This window comes from Ursus maritimus, unplaced genomic scaffold (genome assembly GCF_017311325.1).
Source record: "Ursus maritimus isolate PB19 unplaced genomic scaffold, ASM1731132v1 scaffold_36, whole genome shotgun sequence".
NCBI lineage: Eukaryota > Metazoa > Chordata > Mammalia > Carnivora > Ursidae > Ursus > Ursus maritimus.
The window spans coordinates 1,718,187-1,733,037 of NW_024426230.1; the positions used below are offsets into that span (position 1 = coordinate 1,718,187).

The 14,851-nt window shown below is 57.6% G+C and overlaps 2 protein-coding genes across 4 annotated transcripts; both read left to right on the forward strand.

Moving 5' to 3' along the window:
- Nucleotides 1-541: 541 nt before the first annotated feature.
- IL25 (interleukin 25) lies at nucleotides 542-10,182 on the forward strand. Of its 2 annotated transcripts, none has more exons than XM_008710549.2 (5): nucleotides 542-810; nucleotides 1,013-1,154; nucleotides 6,914-7,080; nucleotides 7,255-7,499; nucleotides 9,419-10,182. In XM_008710549.2, exons 3-5 carry the CDS (start codon nucleotides 7,072-7,074, stop codon nucleotides 9,672-9,674), a joined length of 510 nt encoding a protein of 169 aa, XP_008708771.2. In that variant the 5' UTR covers nucleotides 542-810; nucleotides 1,013-1,154; nucleotides 6,914-7,071; the 3' UTR covers nucleotides 9,675-10,182. The 2 variants fall into 2 exon arrangements, with proteins under 2 accessions (XP_008708771.2, XP_008708773.2); XM_008710551.2 differs by having other exon boundaries at nucleotides 6,963-7,080.
- A 588-nt stretch (nucleotides 10,183-10,770) lies between these two features.
- Nucleotides 10,771-13,377, forward strand: CMTM5 (CKLF like MARVEL transmembrane domain containing 5). 2 transcript variants are annotated; one of them, XM_008710554.2, is made up of 5 exons: nucleotides 10,776-11,145; nucleotides 12,029-12,181; nucleotides 12,608-12,700; nucleotides 12,906-12,990; nucleotides 13,091-13,377. In XM_008710554.2, the coding sequence occupies exons 1-5, from the start codon at nucleotides 11,020-11,022 to the stop codon at nucleotides 13,102-13,104; spliced, it is 471 nt and encodes a 156-aa protein (XP_008708776.1). In that variant the 5' UTR covers nucleotides 10,776-11,019; the 3' UTR covers nucleotides 13,105-13,377. The 2 variants fall into 2 exon arrangements, with proteins under 2 accessions (XP_040476687.1, XP_008708776.1); XM_040620753.1 differs by lacking the exon at nucleotides 12,029-12,181 and having other exon boundaries at nucleotides 10,771-11,145.
- Nucleotides 13,378-14,851: the final 1,474 nt, after the last annotated feature.

A 14,851-nucleotide genomic window follows, 5' to 3' on the forward strand; every position in this document is an offset into this window, starting at 1 on the left:
CGCTCCGGCGCGGGGCTCAGTCCTGGGGATTAAAAGAAAGGAGGGAGGGGAAAAGGGAGGGGAAGGGAAGGGGCGGAGGAGAAAGGAGGACGATCCCTCCAAAGGCGGGTGTTGAGTTTCAGCTCGGGACCCTCGGGCCAAACTGCACGCCCCCTCCCGGGCCCTCTCCCCGGCGCCTCTTCCTCCCGCCGTCGCGGCGGACCTCCCGTGATCTGGAGCGCTCGCTCCCGGGAGCTTCCCTCACCCCGCCACGCCCCCGCTCTGCCCCTCTCTCTGCGCCCGTTTCATGAGCCCCACATCTGTCTTCCCCGTGGGAGGGAGCGCGCTCCTTCCTCCTTTCTGGGGTCCTCAGCCGATCGTCTCCTCTCCCTTGGCGTTGCCTCCGCAGCGGTGACAGGGTTGGCCGGCTGTTGGGGTGGGGGGGACAAGTGGGGGTCTGCGGCTGGACATGGATTCTGGCCCTGGCGAGAGAACAGGAGCCTGGTCCCAGAGCGGCAGGCGGGCGGGTGGTGCCGCCTCTTAACGCTGCTCTGCCAGTCTGGGCCTGTCCCCCGCCCTCACTCTGGCTCACTCCGCTGCCACGGGGAGCAGGAGTGGGGACTGCGGGCCCAAAAGGGCAGACCTCTTTCAGAGGAGCTGGGATCCGCTGAAAGGACAGGGTTCTTGGGTTCCCGCACTTTCCTTAGTGTGTGCTGTTTCCCTCCAGCTACCCCCATCTCCTGCTTCTTCCTTTTGGGGCACACCTCAAGGCCTCTTAGACTGGAAGGGAGCTTCCCTTCTTCCATTTTTGAGGTTCCTGGTGTTTAAAAGGTGAGATGCCACACGGGATTGAAAAGCTGTAGTAGATTTTCAGTGTTTACGTTTAACAAATTAACACTTCAAACACATAAAACAGACAATGACTCTATGTATAACCTCATTTGGAGATAACATCAGAGGTCTAATTTAAGGCCCTTTGTGAACCTGAGGCCTTGAACAGATGCTCCCCTCCTTCTCTCCTCACATTCCGCAGGCCCACACATCCAGGCATTTCCTAGCAGGGGACGGGGCTACCTGGCCTGGCTCGCCCTCCCTGTCGCCTGGGTCCCTGTGAAGAATCCTGTGCAGAGCAGAGAAGTGGAACCTATGGCGGTGGGTTAGGAAGAGATTGTGCGGTGAGTGTGGGGATTGGTCCTGGGCTTGACTCACAGATGGGGTGCAGACCTGAGCGTGGGCCTGGGAATTCTTTTTTTTTTTTTTTTAAAGATTTTATTTATTTATTCGACAGAGATAGAGACAGCCAGCGAGAGAGGGAACACAAGCAGGGGGAGTGGGAGAGGAAGAAGCAGGCTCATAGCGGAGGAGCCTGATGTGGGGCTCGATCCCATAATGCCGGGATCACGCCCTGAGCCGAAGGCAGACGCTCAACCGCTGTGCCACCCAGGCGCCCCGGGCCTGGGAATTCTAAATAGACTTAGACCCCTTAGGATGGTAGAGGAACTTGCAAATTTCCAGATGGATCTGAAGGGAGAACTCCGCCTCCCAACTCCAGCCTAGTCCAATTTCCTCCAGACCCCTGGTGAAATAAATGTAGGTGAGGGGGAGCACAGTATAAACCTGCAGAAAGACAAGACTGACTTCTGGAGCGCCCCGGCATGGAACGGAGCCAGTCAGACTCAGGAATGAATCCCGGCTTACTAGCTGTGTGACCTTGATCAAGTTATGTAACATCTCTGAGTCTCAGCTCCTCTTCCGCAGCAGTGTCTTTGGTGAAGAGTAAATCTATGTAAAATGCCTAGCACGGAGATCTCCCTCCAGGCTTTTCCTCACCTTGGCTCCCTGCCCCCGCCCCCTCCTCCCCACTTGTGCTTTCATGAAAACTGAAAGTGTTTCTTTGTTGAGGCCCAGAGGAGCCTTTTCCCCGTCCTTATCTCTTCTCGGCCTTCTCCTTTGCAGAGGTTTAAGGCGATTCCCTTGTTCAGGGGGGAGCTCTGGGCTGCAGGTGAGGTTAGGCAGAACCCAGGCTGAGCAGTGAGACCCCAGGTGCGCGGTGGGCGGCGGCCTCAGGCAGCTGGGCCTCGGCCTCAGGGCTTGCTCGGGCCTTATTCAAGGGGTAGCAAGGAGAGAACTCCTCCATCTAGCTTTCTGAGCCCCAGCTTCTCTCCCCTTCCCAGCAGGGCCAACCGTCGGTTTCTTCCATCCCATATCATGACTGTCCTGGTTCCTCTTGCTGCTCAAAACTCAGGGGCTCTGAGGGACTTCCTCTGAAGGGACTCTTCCAGGTCTCCTCTCTTGGGACCCCACAGCTACCAGATTGCCTGGGTTCTAATCCTGGTTTCAACAGTAGTTAGTGACCTTGGCATGACCTCTTGGAGCCTCTGGTTTCCTGTCCCTAAAGCCGGGATAATAATGAAATCAATAGTCAGTTAAGCCTCTGCCTTCGGCTCAGGTCATGACCCCAGCATCCTGGGATCGAGTCCTGCATTGGGCTCCTTGCTCACTGGGGAGTCTGCTTCTCCCTCTGCCTGCCGCTCCCCCTGCTTGTGCGCGCGCTGGCGCGCTCTCTTTCTCTCTCCCTCTGACAAATAAATAAATAAATAAATAAATAAATAAAGACGTCAATAGCGTCAGACTTGTGAGGAGTAAGAGATTCCTGAGAACAGTGCCTGGCCCATGCTGTGTCAATGTTAGATAAAAGCAATTATTATTATTGTTATTTGATGCCAGCCCTATGGGGGCAGCAGAAGGTCAAGGACATAGTGCGTGCCCTTGAGAAACTCACATCGCATAGATCATGCTTGAATCCATTCAGAACCCGGGGATAAAATCCAAATGCTCTGTCATAACCCGTAAGACCCTCTGTGATCTGGCCACCGCCCACCTCTTTACCTTATCTCACCCCTGCTCTCCCCTTGTCCTTTGTTTCCCATCCACGCCGTCCTTCCTGGCTCTCAGATCTTTCCAGCTCTTTCCCACCTATAGGACTCCGCCTGTCCTGCTGCCTCTACCTAGACCACTCTTCCCCCACATGCTTTTCGTCATCATCCTCAAATTCCTCATCCTCAGAAAGGCCTTCCCTGGCTTTCCAAGTCGGAGCAGCACCCTCCTTCCGCCCCCCGCCAGCCCCCTATCTCACAACACTGTTGCATTTTCTTCATAGCACTCGTTATCATCAGAAATGATCTGGTTTCCTTGTTTGTCATGGGTCTCCTAAACCGTAAGCTTCCCGAGGCAGAGACCTCATCTGGTTGTCCTCCTCTGTACTTCTAGCATATATAATAGCTCAATAATAGCTGCCGAGTGAACAGGCCAGCCGTGACTACAGCACAAATCTGAGAAAGCCCAGGGCTTCCATGCATGGGCACCAGCACTGGGCTGAGGGGAGGGAGTTGCAGGGCTCTTTGTCCAGTTCGCCCGGATTTTCCACGTGTCTCCCAGGCCAGACAAGTTTCTCTCTCTTGTTTTCTTTCTTTCTTAAAGACTCATTTATTTATTTGAGAGAGAGAGAGAGAGAGTGGGGTGGGCAGAGGGAGAGAATCTCAAGCAGACTCCCCGCTGAGCATGGACCCTGATGTGGGGCTCGATCTCCAGACCCCGAGATCATGACCTGAGCCGAAACCAAGAGTCGGACACTTAACCGACTGAGGCACCCAGGCGGCCCAGACAAGGTTCTCTTTGAAGGCAGGCTCCTAAGCCTAAGCATCTTCGTAACTAAGGGTGATACTACAAGTAACTAGCGACGAGTACCGTTGTCACTAACTAATCAGGGCGCGGGAGCAGCGTTCCAGAGGCCCCCGGTCCAGGCCAGCGTTCAGTTGCAGGCTCACAGGCAGGTTGTGACCCAGGAGGTGCCCCTGGCCAAGGACAGCAGGACTTGCCAGCAGGGGCCAAAGCATGTGCGCGTTTTGACCGCCGGGGCCGGGCCCTCAGATCCGGGGTGTGCGGATGAGCTTCAGCAGACCCTGTAAGGTCCTGTGGTTTCAGCGGTATTTCGAGAGCCGAGATGCAGAGCGGCTGAGCTGGTTGACGCTTTTGTGGTCAACCAGGTGACCCTCTCCAAACCGAAAAACAAAAGACAAGCACGTCTACAAGTGAGGAGAAAGGTGCAGAGAGGGCCCAAGGTCAAGAAACGACCAGAGGCAGGGGCAGGACTTCAAGGCAGCCCGTGAGGACTGGCGTGTCTTTCTGTGGAAGGGCAGGACAGCCACACTCTAGTTTTCTGCAAGCCCCCAGGGCCTTACCTGGCCAAGGTGGGGATGCCTTCCATCCCCTCTCCCCTACCCTTCCCTGCTGGGTGCCGATCCCTCCTCCCAGGGGCTCCGCCAGCCCCCTCTGGCTGTGGGGCCATGCCCAGGCAAGTGAGGACAGGTGTGAGGTGAACTTTCCTTTGCTTCCGCCTCCAGCGTTCTTCCCATTGCCACCCCTATCTCCCCACACCCCCAAGGATTCCCTGGAAGCTGAAGTGACTCAGGGATTCCAAAACTAGTTCCCCCAGGAGGAAAACCCTCTGGAAAATGTTTCTCATGGCAGGGAATCACCCAAAGGAGTCCCACAGAGCGGCTGGGAGATAAGGACAGAGGCTGAGCAAACCGGAGGGGGTGGGGTGCGTGTGACTCAGAGCACAGGTTCTCAGGTCAGCACTGATCACCATGGTGGGGGAAAGGCCAGCCCTGGGGGCGACCGTGTGTTCGCAGAGGCCTTTCCTCTGCCTGTTAGGGCTTTCCTCAGAGGGCGTCCTGGTACAGAGGCAGCAGGACACCCCAGAGGCCTCTCCTGAAAGGCCATGTGGGCCAGCAGCATCAACAAGCCAAAGAAGCCGCTGGGATCACTTCCAGCTCTTTCGAGCACCCCCTTCCGGACAGGGCCAGGATGGGAAGATCTGGGCCAGGGTCAGGCTCTGAGGCTCTGATTGGTTTGGGGGACTCCCCTAGGGATTCAGCTCTTGTGGAAGAGCAGTGCCCCCTCACAGTCTTTTCTGGGGTTAGGGGTTTCTCAGGAGCACCACGCACCACGAGCCATCCTGGGAGCCATGTGCCAGGCCAAAGGTGGGGGAATACGGAGCTGGAGCGGTGGATCGCAGCCAGCAGGGCTGAGTGCCTGAGTGGGCGGGAATGGCCCGTGGCCTCTGGCAGGTTCAGGTGAGACCTGTCCCGGCCCAAGCCTGGCTAAGCAGAAAAGCACAGACGGTTGGGGGGGGGCCTTCTCTTCCATTTGCAGCTGCCCGAGGGTCAGCACAGTGTGACACCTGTGTGCCAGGAGATTAGATTTGGAGCTGGTCATGGCTGGAGTAAAAAGCCAGCTCTGCCTCCTAACTGTGCAACCTTGGGCCGGTTACTAAATTTCTTTGGGTCTTAGTTTTGTCATCTGTAATATGGGGATACTAGTTTCCATCTCATGGTTTCGTTGTAAGGATAAAATGAGCTGATGCATGTGTAGGGCCTGGCCCTATCCTGGCACGTGACGCACAGTGACATGCAGAGGTGAGAGGACGTTAGGGAGCATAGGGCAGACAGCGGGGCAATGGGAGTGGGGTGATGAGCTCCCCGCCTCAGTGCTTTTCCTGAGATCTCCTGCTCTCCCAGCCACCACCTGTTTCCCCTAAGCCCCTGCCTCACCCCCAGTCCCAGGCTTCCCCAAACCTACCAGAACAACTTCTCCCAATTCTCCAGACCACCCCCTGATCTCATCACGCCTCTGCTCTGGGGCTGCTTTGCCCTACGGCGTTTGAAGGATTCCTCCTCATTCTGCAGTTCAACTTATTCCTGGTTTCCTTTGTTTATTTTCTGAGTCCCTGGTTACTAGAGGAGTATTTTCTAAGGGAAAGCACATGCAAATCAGAAAACATCATTCTAGAGACCATGTCTGTGTATGAGTGTGTGGGGGGGTGGGTCGTGGGTGTGGGGGACGAGGGGGATCGATGGGCAAGGATGGAGAGAAAAGGCTTGGAGGGAAGTAGGTGGCCTGCTCTCAGCACAGTGTCTCCCAGGAGGGGTGACCCCTGGCTGACTCCTGTCTTTGGGGTTAGGCCTAGTTAAAGCATTTCCGAGCTCGTATGCCCCCTCCTGGCCGGCAGTGGCCCATGGAGCTGGGGGTGGGGCTGAGGTTGGGTGGACTTGCCCCACGGCCTAAGAGGGGCAGCTACCCCTGCTATGGCCCTTGTCCCCACTGTCCTGTGAGTGGGAGTAGAGGCCCGGTCTGGAGCTGGGACCTCTTGCTGGGTCTTAGGTGAGGCTGTTAACAGCCAAGCCCTTCCCCTTCCTGGCTTCACCTCATTTATGCAATGGAAGCCACCACCCACATCTTCTTCCACCAGACCCTGCACATCCAGCCGACAAACTGATGGGGTCAGGGCATTCCTGGCAGTCCTGTGGGGTGAGGCCTGCATCCTGGGGCAGAGGAGGTCAGGGAAGGGTGGGGTGGGGGGTGGGGCAGGCGCTGGAGAGAGTGAGTGGAAGTCAGGGAGTGGGTAATGGACAAAGAGAAAGAAGTCTTAAGTGGTGGGGGTCCTAGATGTTGGGGTCCTTGAAAGCAAGGAAGGGGTCAGAGAACAGAAGGGTTGAGGGTCAAAGGAGATAGAGGGAAGTGTTCAGTAAGGTGGGTGATCAACAGCCTGTCTGAGAAGAAAGGGAATGGCGGAGACAAGGCGCTGGGTGGATGCATGGAAATGAGGCCTCTTGAAGACAGACCAGATGATGTTCCCTAATTTGGGGTACCAAGCCAGCCAGGGAAATTCCCATAGTGCCAGTTCTCCAATGCCCAGAATAACAGGATCCTATTATATTGACCCCACACCCAGTAAGGTGCAAAGAACAGATCTTCCCCAATAGGCTCCCAAGGTGTGATGTGAATTATAACTTCCATGAATGGAGCATGTAAGCAGCTTTTGGAAACACTTTCAGGGTTTTTTTGGTTTTGTTTTGTTTTTTAATGTCAGGTCACTCCCTCCAAAAGGTCGTGGAAATAAATTTGAATAAACAAAACAGGTTTGCTGAAAATAAAACCAGGACGCCCAGGCTCCTCCAGTCAGCCTGCTTCCACAAGGCCCCACCTGTCAGCCAGCGCAGCACCGTGGCCGGGCGAGCAGCATCAGACATGAACCAGGTGAGCTCGAGGGGCCCGACAGGTGCTGAGACGTTGCTGAGGGTGGAGAGAGGCCAGGCTCCGGGTTTGGGGCTGGGGGCCAGGTGGAGCTGGAAAGCAGGCCCTCAGGGAGTAGCCGGGGCGGGAGCACCCTGATTAGCTGCGGGCCGTTCTCTCACTGGCCTTCTCCTGCAGGTGATCATGTTCTTGGTAATGGCCATGGGAACCCACAGCCTCGGTTTTCGGGTCCGGAAGGACTGCACCCACTGGCCCAGCTGCTGCCCCAGCAAAAGGCAGGACCCCACTCACGAGTGGCTGAAGAGGAACACTGTACTCAGGCCCCACCGAGAGACCACTAGCCTCACCCACCAGCCGGAATCCTGCAGGGCCAGTGAAGACGGACCCCTCAACAGCAGGTCTATCTCCCCCTGGAGATATGAGTGAGTCTGCCGCCCCCTCCCAAATGCCAGCACGTGTACCTGTCAGGGAGTATGTGAGGGGCCGAGGGGAGGGGGTTCCACCCAAGTCCCTGCCCCCTTTTATCTCAGAGAGGCCGTAAAGGTGTGAGTGTTAGGCAAGGCCTAGTCTGGGTTCTAGCTCTCACTTTTAGCGGGTGGCTTTGAGCCACTTCCTCAAGGTTTCAAAGCTCAGATTTTTTCATCTGCAAAAGGAGGTAATACCCCCCAGGCCAATGTGCAGACCGGGTGAAATAATGCACGTGAAATCTGTACTTAGTACAGGAAAGCTTGGTCCTCTCCTTTTCCTCTGTTCCTCCTCCTCCTTCTGTCCCTACAACGGGACATGTTTTTCTAGCTGAAATATCAGGGAATGAGGGTATGATATAGGCATGAAGCATGCCAATACCCGATGAGAACGCCCTGGTCCTTGGGTGGGTTGTAAGTCTACCAAGCTAGTGAAACCCTCCGCTCTGGGGGTCGCCAGAGCCCTGGGCTGGTTCTCTTTGATTACGGACAGTCTTACTCTTTCGTTCAGTGCGCCACACAAATATTAAAATTCTCTATAGGAGCCATGTTGTAGAACATATTAGGAAGCCCCGAAATTGGGACAATGATGCAAAGTTTAAAAAATGAGGGCCTTAGGGATGCCTGTCTGTGTCTTCCTGGGGTGCCTGTGTTCCCATTCCCCATAAGTCTAATTCTGGCTTGGCCTTGGCTTTGGGGATGGCTGGGCAAGGTCAGTGGGTAGGAAGAAGGTCAGCTTTGGTTGAGACTAGATCCTGGGTGGAGACAGCAGGTCATCATGCTTTGAAGTGGTCTCCGAAGTCTGGCTGGGTCCTGGGCTAAATCCAACGAGGTGGGAGCCCCTTGCGGGAGGCTGGGTGCCAGATGGCTGACTTGGCTGGGGTGCACACCCCTTGTGTGGTGGCCGCGAACCCCTCATGACTACTTGGCTGATCTTCCCCAAAGTGTTCTTTGCGATACTTATTGCACAGGCTGCCCCTCAGAAACATCGAGGACGGCTACGTGTGGGAAAAGCCGCTCCCGCCCTCGCCCCTCAGAGATTCATAACGTGCTCAGCACGTTAAAAGTTGCAAGGAGTCCGCAGAAAAGAAACCATCAATTCAGCATTTCCCAAACGCCTTTGGCCCCAGGCCTCTTTTCTTGCAGGGTACTTATTAGGGAACCCACCCTGGGAAATGCGGTGCTAGCTGAGCCCCAGCTCGTGAGGGCTTGTCTGTATGGAGAATGGTCTTCCCACCCAGCGGCTGTTTCCTGCTAGGCTTTGGGAGTTCCGGACCTCAGGAGTGTCCACATTTCAAGTCTTGTTTTGGCCACAAAACCCTTGCAGAAGAAGTAAATAAGTCTTACCGTGCACGCTTTACACGTGCTTATAATAGATGCATGAAAAGCGCCTGGAAGGATGTGCGGGCAATGGCTGTCAGCACGCCACGGCTGACAGGGGACGGGTAGGGAGACTGTCTTCACTTCATACTTGGATGTAAGGGCAGTTTTTACTTTATAATAATAAAAAAAACCTAAAAATGGAATAACAATTACAAAAAGAAACCTCGTGCCCGAGCCCGGCGTGTACGTCTGAGGGCAGCAGAACGTGTCTGTGAAGGCCGCTCACCTTCCCCTGCCTCCGCAAGAGGCCAGAACCCTGCCCCTCCTTCCCTGCCCCTCACTGCCCATGGGGGAATATAAACCCCAGGGGGGTGTGAATTGTTTAAAGTCACTCAGCAAGTGGAGACAAGAGCTGGGACAAAAAGCCAGGCCCACCTCACCACACTTCCTTCCTCTGGCCTCCCCACTGCGGGGCCCTCCCCGCCCCTGGCCCGTCCCCCATCTGTCCGCCCCGCCAGCCTTCCTCCACGGTCTGATGAGTGCCGCCCCCACAGGTTGGACAGGGACTTGAACCGGCTCCCCCAGGACCTGTACCACGCCCGTTGCCTGTGTCCACACTGTGTCAGCCTACAGACCGGCTCCCACATGGACCCCCTGGGCAACTCAGAGTTGCTCTACCACAACCAGACGGTCTTCTACCGGCGGCCGTGCCCCGGAGAGCCGGGTGCCCATGATGGCTACTGCCTGGAACAGAGGCTCTACCGTGTCTCCTTGGCTTGCGTGTGTGTGCGGCCGCGAGTGATGGCCTAGGCGTGCCGCCCGAGCCTGGTTCCTGATCGGACCACCCGCCACGGTGAGCCAGGATGCCCGAAATGCTCAACCCCTCCAAAGCACTACATGGAGCAGCAGGACCGCGGGACAGGATCGGGGACTTTGCGGGGAACCGCGCATTTCACTATTTGCGATGGACGGGAAATGCGGGGTGAAGCAACAGGGCTGCCATGGCCGCTGGAAGAGGACATCCTGGCATTTCCTCTTAGGAAAGGTCTTTGAGGCTCTAGAGGCCACCACCCCCATCTCCTCCTTTTCTCCCATCCTCAGCTGCCCTAGCACAGCACAAGCACTTTCTAGCTACTTTCCCCTTTGCCAATGGAGAGCCCCTCATTTCGTGTGTCCGTCCGTCCGTCCGTCCATCCATCCATCCAACACTCAGTGAGCACCTACTTTGCACATACCTTGGTGCAGTTACTAGGCTCTGAAGAAGAGGCTGTTATTGAGCATGGAGAGACTTATCCAAATAAATAATCTGTATTCAAAACGGCCTAATTTGTCTTGGCGTCCCTGGTGCCTGAACACCAGGCTCCCCAGCCTGGTGCCTTCTCTTCTCCACGGTCAGCCCTTACCTACTACCCTGTCCTTCTGCCTTCCAGAGTTTCCTCTGTGGCCTCCCATCCCTCCCCTTCTCTGTCTCCCTGGCCTACCCCCTGAACACTGGGGTGGGGGTCAGGCTGCCCTCCTGGCATGCTAGAGAGACAGAGGCCCATTGAGGCACTGCGGCAGGCACACAGCGCCCCCTTGTCCCCCCAACAATCTGCCTTTGTCCTCAGTCTTGGCTGCTACAGCCTGGTCCTGGGGGGTGCTCCCTGGGCTGGGCTCCAGCTCCCACCCTCCCTAAAAGGAAAAGGAAAAAGGACAGCCAGGAAGAGGGGAGTTAGGGGAGGGGGATACAGACTTCTTCAGGCTTGGGTCCTTGGGGGGCTCCTAGTCTAACTCCTTTCTCGGCTCACCTCCCAGCTCCTCCCAGTTTCTGTGTGGACCACCTCCTTTCCCCCCTCCTCCCTGTTCCCCTTCTCCTGGCAGGGTTGGGCTTCAGCAAGGCGAGGGCTGACCACTCCTCCCCGCCCTGCCCCTCCCCTCCCCATGTGCTTCCCGGGGGGCCAGTGCAGGCACCAGCAGGGCACTCTGGGCAGCTGGGAGGAGGCCCATCTGGGCAAGCCTCCCCGGCGGCCCCTAGCCGGCCTGCCTGCTTCTCTTGCAGGTTTCTCAAAGTGCCTCCCTGCTCCTGTTTGCTTCCCCATCTCTCCAGGTTTCCGTCTTCCCAGTTCCCTTCTCGGGCTGGTGGCAGCGGGGGCTGTGTCTGGTGGGCCCCACGGAGATGCTCAGTGTTCGGGATCGCCGGGACGGGCCCCCCGCAGAGGGGGCAGCCGCGGGGCTCCAGGGCTTCGCCGTGGACAAGACCTTCCTCTCCTCCGTCAAAGGCATCCTGCTGGAAACCGAGCTGGTAACAGCCACCTCCCCAACCTGGCACCTCCATCTCTCCCAGTTTGATCCCACACCCCCTTCTCTCTGCCCAGTGCCCCCACTGGGCTCGCCCCTCGGCGGCCCCCTTTCCTGGGCTCTCTGGACACCTCCCTGCCCCCAGCTGCCCTGCCCTCACCTCCCTGTCTGCCCTCTGGCTGCCTCTCTACCTGAAGGCCCTTCCAGCAGCTTCAGTGACAGCAGGAAGAACTAAAGTTAGGACATCAAGGGCATACTTCCTGCAGCCCCCCTTTATCTGTGTCTGCTCCCATGAGTATCTGTTCTGGGGACAGGATCTTCCGCTGTCACTTAGCAAGACCGTAGTGTCAGCCTGAGTCAGCAGCATATATGTCACCGACATCGCCAGAGCTGCAGGGACCCTTAGAGTCCAGCGTGGAGCACGCGCCTTCTACCCTCGTCTCCTGGTGTGGAACCGAAGGCTTGTTTCGGTCCTTGTTTAAAGGAGTCTCAGACATCCAGGCGTGGGCAAAGTACTGTGGGATAGGGCGTCCCTGCCGGGGTGCAGGGCTGCTGTGGCCGTGACAACAGGGGCTGGTGCTCACCCTGTACCCTGGGCTTCAGCAGGGCCCCTCTTCTGTGGGTTCCATAGAATGGCGCCCCCTGGAGGGGTGCCGCTCAGTCGAACTGCTGGGGTTGCTGGGATCCCCGGGCAGGGGGAGCCGCGAAGCTGGAGACTGCCCTGGCTGGGCGAACGCCCTGGAGTGTGGCTCCCCTACCAGGGATGGGGAGACCTGCAAGGATGGGTGGTGGGGGCCAGCCCGGGGAGCTCCCGAGGAAGGGAAGGGAAAGAATCTGGCCGGGCCTGGGTCCCCTTCCTGGTAAGCTTCACACACTCGGTCCTGCAGGCCCTGACCTTCGTCATCTTCATCTGCTTCACGGCCTCCATCTCGGCCTACATGGCCGCCGCGCTGCTGGAGTTCTTCATCACGCTCGCCTTCCTCTTCCTCTACGCCACCCAGTACCACCTGCGCTTGGATCGGCTGAACTGGCCCTGTCTGGTGAGGGACCCCGCCCCCGCCCCCGTTCTGGTCCCTTTCTTCTCCGAAGGCAGATTGTCCTTTTCCCTCCCAGCCTCTCTCCTGTCCTTGGTCAGTACGGGGCACTGCCAGCGGGGGTGCAGGCCCCCTAGAGCGGCTCTCCCACTCACCGAAGGCCCCGCCCCTGCCCTGGCCCTCCCGGGCCGCATGCCCCAGCCCTGCTGCACCCGGGCTCCCGGCTCCTGGTCAGGGCTGCTCTGCATTCACCCGCGTCCCTTCCCTGGCTCGCTCGCTCACTCTCAAGTGCTTTATATCGTGTCCAGGGGTATCTCCGTGTAGGGATTCATGGTGCCTGAGGGTCAAGCCTCTGACCAGCCTGGAAAACCTCAGGGTGATGTTCTCTTGGCCTCTGACTTCCCTCTGACCCCGCACCCCCCGGCCCCCCAGGACTTCCTGCGCTGTGTCAGTGCCATCATCATCTTCCTGGTGGTCTCCTTTGCAGCCGTGACCTCCCGGGATGGAGCTGCCATTGCTGCTTTTGTGAGTCCAGCCCCACAAAGCCCCCCAGGCCCTAAGGACCTCCGGCTGGTGTTTGCACACTCTCGGTGCCTCCCCACCACCCAAGCCGGCGCCCCGGGCTCTGGCTCACGCCCCGTGCCCCGTACCGCGCACCTCCCTCTCCGTAGTGCGGGATGGCCGGCGCCTTCGCTGTGTCATCCCCGCTCCTACACGCCTGCTCCCACAGGTGTTTGGCATCATCCTGGTTTCCGTCTTTGCCTACGATGCCTTCAAGATCTACCGGACTGAGATGGCTCCCGGGACCACCCAGGGTGAGTGTCTGTGCTCTGGGGAGAGGACATGCCCCCTCCACCCTTTGCCCCGGCTACCGGATGCTGACATGCCCTTCCCTGCCCGGCTCCATATTCACAGAGGACCAGCAGTGACCCTGAGCTACCTGGCTCCTAGGCCCAGCCAGACAAAAGGAACAGTGCAGCCCAGACACATGTCCTTTGGATTCACTAGCCCACAGCCTGCTGCCCCCCAGCCAGGCCTTCAGAGATGCAGTCTGGCCTGAGAAGTCACCAGGGACTTGTCTGTGGGGCTCAGTGCTCTGAGATCTGGCTCCCGATGAAGCCCTACCAGGAAGGGGCTGTTGTGGGGAGGGGGGGGGGGAAGGAAGAAGCTGGTCATTCCCAAATTAAAAGATTCGAATCCTACTGGTGAGTCTTTTTCTTCTGCAGGAATTAGGCAGACCAGGAAAGCCAGGGAGTATTCACAAAAATGCTGCCTGGAGCAGGTCATGGTCCCTTGTCTGCAACCAGGTCTGAGCCGCGAGGAAGGGGGGCTGGACTGAAGGTGCTGAAGGCTTCCTTCAACACCAAACTTCCTCTCCACGATCTCTGTGTGCCAGGCCACTTTGTGGTGCGCCTGGTGTGCTCCTGGAGTCCTGTGTCTGAGAAGGCACAAGCCTTCCCCATGTAAGTGCCCACCTGCCACACTCGCACACGCAGATTTTGTTAGTGCGTCTGGAGCCAGGTGCTTGCCTGGGGCGTGTGTAGAGCTCCCCCTTGTGGTGAGGGGGGGACTTGGCCCATAGGCCCCAGGAGAGAGGTCAGCCTGTGGTACGAGGTGAGGGCAGAACTTCCCAATATGTTGGCTCTGGAAGAGCTCCTAGATATTAGCTCGTCCAATGCACTCATTTCACAAAGAAAAAACAAGCCCAGTTACAGAAAGTGACCTCTTCACTTGTGACAGAGCTGGGACTAGAACCTAGCTTGCCTAACATCTGTACAGGTGATTGGGATACGGTACTGAGCTCCCAGTAACTCAAAGAAATGGCCCAGCCTCATCTCCAGCTCCCTCCACCAGTGGGTCCGGTCTCCTAGCTTGCCAGTGCCTCAGCGAACATTTCCTGAGCGTCTCCTGTGTGTGGACCCTGTGCTGGGCTGCAGGGATTCAGAGGTGACAGGTGGGCCTGTCCTTGGGCACTCACAGCCTGGGAAGGAGACAGCCTAGTGAAGGGCAGTCATGACTGCCCACAGCGAATGCTGTGGGAGGGTTTGGCTGGGGTTGTTTGGAGAGCAGATATGGCCACAGCCCAGGAATCAGCCTTGCCTGACCCATGATGGTCCAGGGCAGCCGGGATGACCCTGCCCACCCACATGGCCTAACTCAGTGGCTCATACAAGCTGGCTTGCTAGCCCTCTAACGCTGGTTTGCTCCTGCTCTGAAATACCTTCCTCTCTTTCTGGAAGCACTCCTTCCAGAGGCAGGCCCCAGCCCCCAAGCCCTGCCTGAACCCTGGATCTCCAGTAGAGCGGCTCTGCTCCCCTTGGTGATAATCATGGGTCTGTCTCGGCCTGACTTCTCCAACTTTCCTGTCCTCATGTCCTGGCTCCTCACCAGGACTGGCAGCCTCTCCAGGGCTAGAACCAGCTGGATTTTGTGTCTCTCTGGGTTTCTGCTCCCATTCTCAGGGCTCTATGCATAGTCCATTCTCAGCACTGACTGGCCACCCTTGGGGGAGGTGGGGTCAAGGCTTTAGAGGAGGCATAGCCGGGGCTCAGCCAGGGCAGTTTGGGAGATGAGACGCCAGGTGAAGGGATGAGAAGGAGTGGTTAGGAGAACCTGGGCTATAAAGCCCAGCAGGCGGCAGGGATTTGCTTGGAGCAGAATGAGGCCAGGACCAGC

Bases quoted from the DNA above. Each gene is read 5' to 3' on its own strand.
- IL25 (XM_008710549.2), top strand. The intron at 7,500-9,418 runs GTGAGTCTGCCG...CCGCCCCCACAG, and splicing joins ATCTCCCCCTGGAGATATGA to GTTGGACAGGGACTTGAACC.
- CMTM5 (XM_008710554.2), top strand. From the start codon at position 11,020: ATGCTCAGTGTTCGGGATCGCCGGGACGGGCCCCCCGCAGAGGGGGCA. The intron at 12,182-12,607 runs GTGAGGGACCCC...CCGGCCCCCCAG, and splicing joins GGCTGAACTGGCCCTGTCTG to GACTTCCTGCGCTGTGTCAG. The intron at 12,701-12,905 runs GTGAGTCCAGCC...CTGCTCCCACAG, and splicing joins GAGCTGCCATTGCTGCTTTT to GTGTTTGGCATCATCCTGGT.